At 41.5% G+C, this 12,029-nt stretch overlaps 1 protein-coding gene across 1 annotated transcript in view; it reads left to right on the top strand.

Moving 5' to 3' along the window:
- UQCC1 (ubiquinol-cytochrome c reductase complex assembly factor 1) overlaps positions 1–3,701 on the top strand; it is a 373,374-nt gene extending 369,673 nt beyond the window's left edge. The window contains exon 10 of the mRNA XM_073608229.1: positions 1,519–3,701. Coding sequence (XP_073464330.1) covers positions 1,519–1,653 — 135 coding nt within the window. The 3' untranslated portion in view covers positions 1,654–3,701. The remainder of the gene's footprint in view (positions 1–1,518) is intronic.
- Positions 3,702–12,029: the final 8,328 nt, after the last annotated feature.

Here is a 12,029-nt window from a genome sequence, read left to right as displayed (position 1 = left end):
GTATAGCCTTCAGACGTTATCAGTTTAGAGTTAGCTGTAACTGTGACTGTGGCCTTAGAAATATTGCTCTCACTCTGACATTCATGGTAATATGTAACCTGTAGTCCAGTCGTCGTTTTTGTACGTAGGTGCATGTTTTCTGTTTATTTTTTTTGTTTTGTTTTTCTTTTGCAGTTAGGGTCGGTTCACACTGGGGCAACTTGGGATCCGACTTGTACGCCCTCAAGTCGCCCCAGAAATAGATTCAATGGGAGTGAACGCTAGCGTCTTAATAGACACTACTGAAGTCGCTCCGACTTCAGAGCGTACTCCCTGTACTACTTTGATCCGACTTGGTAGGCGACCTGTACCATAGAAATCAATGGAAGTCGCCTCCAAGTCGGATCTCTCTGTAAAGTCAAGCGACTTTGCAGGGAAAACCCCTCCCTCCCCCCCTCCCTCCCAGAGAGCTGATTGCCCTGTGATTGGCCACAGCCGAAGTCGCCTGTCATGGAGGCGACTTCAAGTCGCCTTGTAATTTGCTGAAGTCGCGCTGAAGTCACGCTGAAGCCGCGGTACAAAGTCGCGCTGAAGTCGTGTTGCCCCTGTGTGAATCGAGCCTCAAGTTTGCTGCTGTCAACAGGGGGCAAAAAACTCCTACGTGATAGTTTTGCTGTGACAGGTTCTCTTTACTGCTTTTCATTGAAGCTAATAGAGCATTAGTTACTTCCCTGGCCCCAGCAGCTGGTGAAAGTGACAGTCAAATCTGTGATATAATATAATCCATGTATATTCACCTGGGAGCAGACACCCGGTTGGGACAGCAGAGCCTGGGATACAGGTCAAGGGCAGTTGGGTGGAAGGGAGGCACAGAACCTTCGGGGGGCTGCAGAGGTGATTTGGTGGCTTAAAGCGGAGTTCCACCCAAAAGTGGAACTTGCGCTTTAAGCACTCCTCTCCCCCTTAATGCCATATTTGGCATGTAATTTTTTTTGGGGGGGAGTGGGTGATTACTTTAGAGAGGGACTTCCTGTCCCACTTCCTCCTTCTGCCCACAAACCGCCTAGGGGACTCCTCTCCCCTAGGCAGTCCCTCCTTCTCGGCAATCTTCTGGGACACGTGACAGGCCCCAGAAGATTGCCTGTCCACTGGGAGAGCGCAGCGTGACTTGCGCATGCGCAGTGCGCGCCCGGCTGTGAAGCCGCAAGCTGTCATGGCCGAGTGCCCACAGTTCCAATGGTTGCGCCAAGGAGTGGGAGGGGAGCGGGGCTCCATGGACCGTGGAACAGGTAAATGTCTATTTATTAAAAGTCAGCAGCTAAACTTTTTGTAGCTGCTGACTTTTAATGAAAAAAAAAAAAAAAAAGCCTGGAACTCTGCTTTAACAGCTAGAAGAGAAATCTCGCAAATGAGAATACAGACAGCAGTAAAAAGTTAGAAGAGGCTCTAACCCTTCCCCACTCCAAAAAAAAAAAAAAGTGTTGTTTTAAACTGTTCTCTTATATTAACCAATTTTTTTTATCGTTCCTGTCGTTTCAGATGCAATATCTGGATTCACTAAATGGAGAAGATCTTCTGTTAACTGGTGAAGTAACTTGGCGCCCTCTAGTGGAAAATGATCCTCAAAGCATCTTGAAGCCATCTCTTCCAACCTACAATGATGAGGGACTTTAAGACACTGTGCCGCTGTATACCATGTTATGATGGGAATTTGATGGTGCGCTTGGTTCCAGGGGCTCTCTAAGGATTATTTTATTGTTTATATGAGCTGAAACAAAAGTATAAAAAAGTTTTTCTTTTGTTCTGAGTGAATTAGTTTACATTAATAAATTTCAGGGAATAGACTACTTCCAATAAGTGTGTTGGTACCAGGCTAGCCAATACTATAACGTTCTATGCAATGTCTGGTCTGGTAACAGAGTAGCCATTATATTTTGTCTTAGTCCTGCTCATTAGCACACATCAGATGTAAATTCTGAAAACTGGTGCAAAATTGATATCGTTAAGGATAGCAAAACACTGTGCATGGTAGCCAATCGGCTTCTAACTCCAGCTTCTTTGACAAAAAAAACACCTGGAAGCTGATTGCTTTCTATGCAGAGCTGCACCAGCGCACTCCAGTTTTGGTATATCAACCCCATTAGGTTTAATCCTAAAAAATACTATAAATATATAAAGAAAACTAGTTTCATCTAGTTATTCAGTTGCTCCAGAAATTACATTATTCGTGCAATCTACGCCCAGACCTGAATCATGCTTATATACAATGCTAAGCAAGTTACTTTTGTGGACATTTGACCAATGCAGGTATATTTATAACCCAGTGATAAATGTAACTTTTACATTTTTGTAGATTTTAATTATCACTGCATTTGCAACACATTCATTTCAAACAGAAAAATATTAAGGCTGAAGCTAAAAACAGTTTTTTTCTCTATAACCTGGGCCACATCAATTACCTGTTATGAAATAAGGCCCATTATGTGCAGGCTGCTGAATTCTGTAGTAATCTTCACCGCAGGACTGCCCTGTCCTCTTCCTGCTGCTGATCTTCCAGCGTTGTTTTGGGTCTCTGGGCTCAGCTGCACTAAAGAGCATTTTACATGGACAATGTCCCCTCTTGTCCTCTCCTGAGTTTGGAAAGATCTTTCACTGATTACATCGCCTGTAACATGACCTGTGAATGGAGGAAAGAATCTTGCGACTAATCAGACCCCCTCCCTCATTCGTGGATGGTGTAACAAGCCATGCAATCAGTGAAGGAACTTATACTAGTGTAGGAGGAGGATGTGTTTATTCATCTTTAGTGCAGCTGAGACCCAAAGCTTTTAACCCCCACAGCACCCGAAGTTCAGCAGCAGGAAGGAGGACAGGTGGCTCTGCTGTGAATACATCTACAGAATCAAGCAGCCTGCACATTGTAGGGAATACTTCATTACAGGTAAGTATGTAACTAAAGCTATAATGAAAAATGTTTAACTAAACTTCAGCTTTAAAATTTGCTTAGCTGTACCTTATATACTGGTGTATCATGACAACTTACCCCTAAAGGAGGGCGTTTGCAAAAGAAGCTGTAAGCTGCTAGACAATTTGTGTCAATTAATGCACAAATATTTACTTTATTTAATCTGCCTGCAAATGTCTTTGTAAATCTCTCCTACTGTAATGTAAGACCCTAGATCAAAGTGTACCTGTTGGCCACATGTCCTGGATGCTGCTGCTATTCAAACGAACTGTGCCATTAATTCCTTGTGTTTTGATCAGCTATACGTGGAAAATATTGGGTCAACCTCAAAAATGTCTGTCTCCATGTCGCTTGGGCCATAACTACGCTTTAGGAGTATTTGGGTGATTTACCAATTTTAAACATTCATGTTTTTAGTTTTATGTTGTACTGTGACTATTTCAAACAGTTATTCAGTTACACTATGTAGAAAAACACTTTAAACATTCACAGCCATTCATGTTAAAGTAGCCAGACCTGTGTAGAAATTGTGATATGGAATATTTATGTTAATTTGCTGTAGTCCGGTACTAGCTGTCTTGTTAGGCACAAAGAGGCAACCAGACAGTTTTCTATGAGGTTATTGGACAAGAATTAAGTTTGTGGAATATTTCTCTGCTATACCACTTTCATTTTAGTTTTGCTGCCTTGTGATTATATCCAGAAACCATTGCATATTCATCTACAACTGTTATTAAAAAGGAATTTACATAAACCAGTTGCTGATGGAAATTGTCATTTATTTGTAGAGCTCTTGTCACATGTAATGGTCTCTCCAATGATTGGGAATCAGGGGAGCAGGGGTAGGCAAGTATAGTCCCAGTATATATTGAGCAGTGCAGCGCTGGACATACAAACAAGTGAAACCAATAAACAAAATAATACTTAATACATCCAATGTGTATAATGCAAATAATAAAAATCCACCAATGTGTTGCTATCGGTCAGTACATTTGTTGGTGCCAGACTATAGATTAATAAAAAGTTCAAATAAAGTGAAACAGTCACAAAAGAAGTGTCCAAAAATGGTTATGTGGAAAATGTGAAATCTTGATGCGATAATCCACTTGATAGTGCTGCCCGTCACCAAGTGAAAAAGATGGAGGCTTACCTGAAAGCCTGCGACCGCCCTTACTCAGGGGGGTCAGTACAGGCTTAGTAGATCACCGCGAATGTGCCGACAGAATGACAACCAATATCCCTCTTTGTTCCTTCCTGGATAGCTTGTTAATAGCAACAGGGGACACTCAGGAACACCGTGGTCATAAGATGATTCCAGTGATAAGTACTTCAGCAGGGGTAAGCCATATCAAAACTAAAAAAAATTCCCATAGTGTAGGCAGCCAAGTTTCATTTATTTAAAATAGACATACAATGTATAAAATCGCTTGTACGATGTACATAAAAACTCAGCAGGGATGTAGGAAAAAAAACTCTCCACCGCCGTTTAAATTAAAATCGTTCACAACGTGTTTTTATAAAATTTCACATTTTCAGTTTTATTTTTTACACCTAGCGCAAAATTTATTTTTTATTTATTAGGTATAGTCCCAGTACTCCCTTTCTACCAATCTGCTATTTGGATCTCCCTGTCTGAGAAGTACCAAATCCCAACAGGGGATAATGCCTTCTTTTTCCACTTCAAGCGAATGCACTTTTATGTTTATGCGAAAGACTGATAGCTTTCACACTAATAAGTAGCAATGGAAATCCAACCAAGGGCTCTCCCTAAAAACTTATAGTTTCGTAGTCGGTAAGGTTGAATAAAGACATCAGTCCATCTAGTTCAACCTGTGGGGGTGTATGAGTTTGTATGTATTTATGTCTCTACCAGTTCCTATATCCCTGTGTATTGCATTTGCTGAGATACCCATCTAAGTGATTTTTTAACTTCTCGACACTCTCCGCTGTCATAACCAATTGTGGAAGGGAGTTCCATGTCCTTTCTGCTCTAACCGTAAAGAGTTCCCTGCACAGTTTGTGATTAAACCGCTTCTATTCCAACTTTATTGAATGGCTCGATGTCTTCTTAAGTGACCTGAGACGGAATAGTCTTTTACCTATAAGATATAAATGCTAAACAGATCTTGCTATAATCCTCATTACTTACAAAATTATAATATATATGTGCTCATTTCAATAATCAAATAACATTTTGTGCCATACAAAAAATCATCATACATATAGTACCTAATAAAAAACTATAAAAAGTAAAAAAAAAAAAAAAAGTCCTTAAAAATGTGAAGAGAAAGGTGCTTGTGCTTTGACACCAAAGCCGACCCTCTTAGTACTAGTCCACCTCGTGCTCACGTGATATCATCCGCACCAGATTCTGATGACCCCCCTGCTATACAATAAGAGGAGTCAATAATGCTTTTTAAGTCACTATGGGGTTTATTTGCTAAAGTTGGAGAGTGCAAAAACGGTCTCACTTCTGCAGAAAAAACAGCTTCTAACCTCAGCTTGTTCAATTAACTACTTCTGGACCGCCCACCGCATATATACTGTGGCAAGGCAGCACGGCTTTGCTAAATCACGTACCTGTACGTGATTACGTGCATGCGGCGTAGGGACGATGGCCGCCGCGACCCGACGATCGTTTTGTGGAGAGACGGAGCAGCTGTGTGCCTATGTAAACAAGGCAAACTGCTGATCTGCCAGGGAGCAAAGGAAAGATCTTGTGTTTCAGCAAAGTTGAAACACGATCTCTCTTTTCCTCCAGTGTATTCACCCCCCCCTTACACACACACACTAGAAAGCACCTTTCAGGCATACACTTAACCCCTTTACCCCTGGTGTTAACCCCTTCCCTGCCAGTGTCATTTATACTCTGATCAATGCATTTTTTTAGCACTGATTGGTGTCACTTGTCCCCAAAAAGAAAATCGCTGATTGCTGCCATTACTAATAAAAAATGCCATAAAAATATCCCATAAATCATAGACGCGATAACTTTTGGGCAAACCAATCATTATACGCTTATTGGGATTTCTTTACCAAAAACATGTAGCAGAATACATATTGGCCTAAATTGATGAAGAAATTTGATTTGTTACATTTTTTTTATTGGGAATGTTTTACAGCAGAAAGTAAAAAATATTGTTTTTTATTCAAAATTGTCGGTCTCTTTTTGTTTATAGCGCAAAAAATAAAACACGCAGAGGTGATCAAATACCCCCCTAAAAAACATCAATATTTAACGCAGTGCTGAATTGCAAAAAATGGCCTGGTCAGGAAGGGGGTAAAACCTTCCGGGGCTGAAGTGGTTAAGCTTTGGCAATAAAACCTGGACATTGATTGGTTTCTATACAGAAGTGAGATTGATTTTGCCGTCGCCAGCATTAGTAAATAAACCCCTGTGGGACCTATCTAGATCTCTCCATCGACATCTGTTCTAGATGTTATTCCCTCCTTGGTGTTGCTCTGGTCCTTATCCTTGTCATTCAATGGGAAGGAGCAGTTTATAAAATAAGAAAGGAGAGGAGTCCTCTCATAGTGTAAAACCGCTTTAAGTTTATTAAACAGTCTGATTAAAAGTCGCTACAAAATTGCTTAATCATTCTAATATCTGTCCAAAGCCTACAAGTCCTATTTGCAACCTCAGAACACCCTATAAGGAGACAGTATGCGACCGGTCTAAACTACGTGGCATGTTTACCAATGCCAGGAGTCTGGCGGACAAGATGGGAGAACTGGAGCTACTTTTGTACGAGGAGGATTTAGATTTTGTAGGAATTTCAGAGACTTGGTTCAACAGCTGTCATGATTGGCTGGCAACCATTCAAGGGTATTCCCTATATCGCAGGTATGGAGAGGGTAAACAAGGGGGAGGAGTGTGCTTGTATATCAAAAGTGATGTACAAGTGAATGTGAGAGATGACTTTACTAAGAAAGCAAAGGAGGAGGTGGAATCCTTATGGGTAGAGCTGCAAAGGGATGAAACTAGGGGGAAAGTAATACTGGGAGTATGCTATAGGCTCCCTAACCAGAGGGAGGAGGCGGACCACCTATCAAAATTTGGATTAGTGGCAAGAATGGGAAGTGTCATCATAATGGGGGATTTTAATTACCCAGACATAGACTGGGTGGAAGGAACTGTGCATTCATCTAAGGCTTGCCAGTTCCAAAATGCCTTGCAGGACAATTTCATGGGTCAGATGATAAACGCACCAACTAGAAACAAAGTGTTACTAAACCTACTGATTACCAACAATACAGAGCTGATCACAGATGTGGAAATACGGGGCAATTTAGGAAACAACGATCACAGGTCAATTAGTTTCAGTATAAATCACACTAATAGGAAACGTAAGGGGAATACAAAGACACTGAATTTCAAAAGAGCCAACTTCCCTAAACTACGAGCCTTGCTAGAAGATAAATTTTGGGATAAAATCTTAGGAACAAAGAACACGGATGAGAAATGGGTATGCTTTAAGAGCATATTAAATAAGGGCATTAGCCAGTGCATCCCAATAGGAAATACATTTAAAAGAGCTTATAAAAGTATACAAGGCTGAGGGATCATCATCAGCATTCCAACATTACAAAGAATGCAACAAGAAATGTAAGGGTGCAATCAGGGCGGCTAAGATAGAACACAAAAGGCACATGGCAGAGGAGAGTAAAAATCCCAAGTACATAAATAGTAAGAGAGGGAGGTCAGATCATATTGGTCCCATGAAGAATGATGAAGGGAATCTGGTTACTAAGAATGGAGAGATGGCAAAGGTATTGAAGTTATTCTTCTCCTCAGTCTTCACCAGGGAATCAGGAGGCTTCAGTAACCAAAGCTGCAGTGTTTATCCTCACGTTAGGGAAGCACACTCATGGCTAACAGAACAAGGAGAGGGGCACCTCTATGTATATATCATAAACACATTTTATTAAAACAGCAATATCCACTCACATAAAAGTTGGAAGAGTTGCATTCAGGTCTGTTGGCTGGGCTGAAGAGATGCGGTGGAACTACAGGTCACAGCGGTTCCTGCAGGGCCTGCTGAATCCAGAGGAGGAAAGATGAACTGGTGCAGCCAGGTGCAGTCTCTTTACAGTTAGCAGTCCAACACAAATCCTGCTGTACTAGGAGCCTGATGGGGTCCTGGATACAAGGATAAGGGTTCCAAGTGGGGGGAGAGGGGGATGTATAGGACGCCAGAGCAGCCGTTCAGCCGTGCTGCTGCTCTCCGCTGGATGGTGAAAGCCTCTGAGCTGGAACACGGCCGGCCGTGTAGAGGATCACAAATGAGGCTTGGGGAGCAAATACAGCGTGGCGCCCGGTGATGACGTCACACGTATGCGACGCGTTTCAGAATAGGCTTGCCATTGGTGGACGAATGGCCGCATTCCTTTCTCAAGCATGGGGAGTGTGGAACACAGTGGGTTTAAGTAGTCTGATGGGGAGCGGGGCCAGGAAGTCCGTAATACAAACAAGGAATAAGTAATGAGCAGCATTAAACAGCAGGGGGGACAATAATAAAGGACCTTAAGGCGACATAGTAGAGAGAATACTTTTACAGCAAAGCACCAGTTGGGACAGAAAATTAATTATAAAAAATTAATTATAAAACAGAGTAAGGTGAGTTAATTAAAAACAAGCATTATTAGACATGATGGAGGAATATGTAATAAAATACAATACAATAAAATAAAAGACGGCCACAATAGATTATGCATTAAAAGCGGGAGGTGACTTAAAGGGATAAGGGATCCACATTTCTTATCGGCACTGTCTTCCATAATATATATGATATAATAAAATAATAAATTCATCCTTAGGCTATAATATACAGAAAATATGGAAATAAATTATATATGATGAAAAAGGAATTATATATAAAAACGAATGAATCAACAAATTTAATATTTCAAAGTGGGGTCATATATTATCACAACAATGTATATATATATCTGCACACAAACGTGTGCATACTTACACATATATAAGAGGAACATCAAAGAATAGGCTCCATGGTGTCAACTATATATGTATACGAAAAAAATAAAAATATATATATATATATATATATACACCCATATATATATATGCACACATATTAAATCATATCCAAAAGGGGGGGTGTGGACGAAGGGTGGGAAGGGGAGGTATTTTGAGGGAATAAGAAAAAAAGAATGAGGGGGAGAAGGGGGGTGTTAAGTAGAAACAGGGGGACGGGGAAAAAAGGAGGGGGGGAATGAGGGGGAGGAAACCACTTAGATGTTACCAATACTTACTATATGAGCGAACGAGCCCACCACCCCCATGATTAGAAAAAAGACATAGAACCTGCGGTAAACAATAATGACAAGAGTTATATATATGTGTATGTATAAGGAAGTAAAAAAGCATCGAGAGAGATACAAAGTTGGGTTATTAACATAATGAGTATAACCATATGCGCATATGGACACGCATGCACACATATATAGATACATATGGGCAGTTGCGTACACATGCGCACACATGGGTGCACATGCTCACACATAGGACATATAGATCTCATGGTAACTGTAAAATATTAAAGGGGGGTATTATAGGACAGTGGATATCTCTATCCCTTCATTAAGGCCGCCAGGTGAAAGTACGTCAAGGGAGTATATCCAGAAAGTCTCTCTGGCGCATAGCTTTTTGAAACATTTGGCTTCTGACATGTGTTTAGGGATTTGCTCTATAACCCAAACTGACAGGCCAGTAGTAGATTTGTTGTGATACTCGGCAAAATGCCGAGGGACACTGTTTGTCCTTTCCACCCTCAATGAGTCGTCTATGCTGGCCGAAACGCTGCCTAAGTGGGCAGATAGTTCACCCAACATAGATTAACCCACAGGGGCATGTAAGGCCATATACGACAAAGTTGGATGAGCAATTATAGAATTGGTCTAATGTGTAGTTTCTACCTTTAGATTGGAAAGATTTTTTGTCATGTTCGACAAACATACAAGTCTTGCAGCGGGCTTTCTTGCACTGATACATACCGACTAATGGTATAAGGGTGGTGGGATTGGGAGTGGGCATATCCATAGATGGTTTGCTCGGGGCAATCTTATTTTTGAGACTAGGAGCTTTCCGATAAGTGATTCTGGGTATGGGCGGGAGGGAGGTTTTAAGAAGTGGATCCTGTAGTAGAATGGTCCAGTGCTTCTTTAGTATATTTTCCATTTTTTTATACTGGAAATTGAAGGTGGTGATAAACCTAGTTGATTGATCCGTTATCTCTTTTTCTTTTTTGGCTGGTTTGCCTTTAGCGTAATAGTTATATGCTTGGTCCACTAGATCTTCGGGATAATCCTTATCAGCAAACTTCTTTTTAAGTTGTATACTCATAGTGTCGTAGTCACTATCTAAGGTGCAATTCTGTCGTAAGCGGCAGAACTGGCCTTTCGGTATATTTTGTGTCCATTTTGGATGGTGGCAACTCCTATAATGCAAATAGGAGTTGCCAGCAGTGGGTTTGGTGTGATTTTTAGCGATAATCATATCGCCCAAATGGCCCAAGTCTAGATCTAGAAAGGCCAGATTGGAGTGATCGGAAACGTGGGTGAAGGACAGGCTATATGGGTTAGAATTGCAATGTTCGACAAAGAGGGGAACTAGGTCGACGGGGCCATCCCAAATGATGATTATGTCGTCAATGTAGCAACCAAAGAACACAATGTTGGCGCAGTAGGGGTTGTTATATATAACGAAATTCTTTTCCCAATATCCCTTGGCCAAATTGGCGTAGGAGGGAGCGAAGTTGGCTCCCATCGCAGTTCCCTTGATTTGTAGGTAAAAATCGCCATTAAAATTAAAATAATTATGGGTGAGGCAAAACTTAGTTGCCTCCAAGGTGAATGCAGCTTGTCTAGGGTTAATCAAGGGGTCCTGTGCGAGAAAAAATTCCAACGCAAGTAGGCCAAATGAGTGTGGAATTGAGGTGTAAAGTGACGTGACATCTAGAGATGACATCTAGTCCGCCTTATTTTGCAGGACAATACCTCCCCCTTTATCTGCTGATTTGATGATAATGTCAGATGAATGTGTTAGGGCGTCTAAGACACGAATTTCAGAAGCAGATAGGTTGTGTACGTGAGGTGGTATCATGGTAGATGTCTGGCAAAGTTTCAAGAAGTCAGCATATACTACCCTATAAAAACTTTCCAGGTAGGGACCTTTCGACTGGGCGGGATAAAAGATAGACTTGGGTTTCAATGATTAGTATATAATGGGTGGTGACGTAGCAAGGTGTTGAGTAAAGAGACTAAGGGTGTCTCCTTCATTAGTTAAAGTATCTAGTATGTCTATGATGTCACCATCATATTCAAACATATCTGTGGGAGGAGTGGTAGAGGAAGGGTCTGGGCAGACTTCAGTGGGTTTGTTTTGTTTGGCATAGAAAAACCTTTTGAGGGTCAGGTTACGAATGTATCTGTTTAGATCCTTAAATAAAAGGAAAGGATTGGGCTTGTTGATGGGGGCGAAATTAAGGCCTCTGCTGAGTAGGCTGATATCTGCAGGGGAAAGTTCAAGGGATGATAAATTGAAGATTTTTACAGTTTGCGGAGCTTTGGTGTTTTGGTTTCGGAGCTTTTTTCGTCCTCCTCTACAGCCTCTCTGGTGAGTTTTCGTTTTCTCCGGTTGGCTTGAGGAGGACTGAGGACTACAAAAGTGTTGGTGTCGATGATGGCAGAAGGACCTGATGTATGGGATGTAGGAGCATCAGTGGAAGGTGTATGTGGGAGAGGGATAATGGAGTCAGAGATGGCAGTGGAATGGGTGCTGGGCAAACGGGTGAAATTGGGATTCTCTATTATGGTGGCAAAGGTGTTAGTGACGGACTGCACATCCATAGTTGGATCATGTGATTTCATGACCAAAGTAGATGTTGACATCATTTTGGAGGCAGGATTGGGCACGAAGGTAGTGTTCTTTATGATGTCATCATGACCCCTTCCTGCATAGGAGGGTCTATTGTAAAAATTATTGAGATCGCAAAGCAATTTTTTGGATTTGGTGGTAGGAATTCTGTTGGTCAGGTGACTGGGATGGGTCGTAAGGAAGGAACCA

Source organism: Aquarana catesbeiana, linkage group LG12 (assembly GCF_042186555.1).
Source record: "Aquarana catesbeiana isolate 2022-GZ linkage group LG12, ASM4218655v1, whole genome shotgun sequence".
Classification (NCBI taxonomy): domain Eukaryota; kingdom Metazoa; phylum Chordata; class Amphibia; order Anura; family Ranidae; genus Aquarana; species Aquarana catesbeiana.
This window is presented reverse-complemented; position numbering and strand designations above follow the sequence as displayed.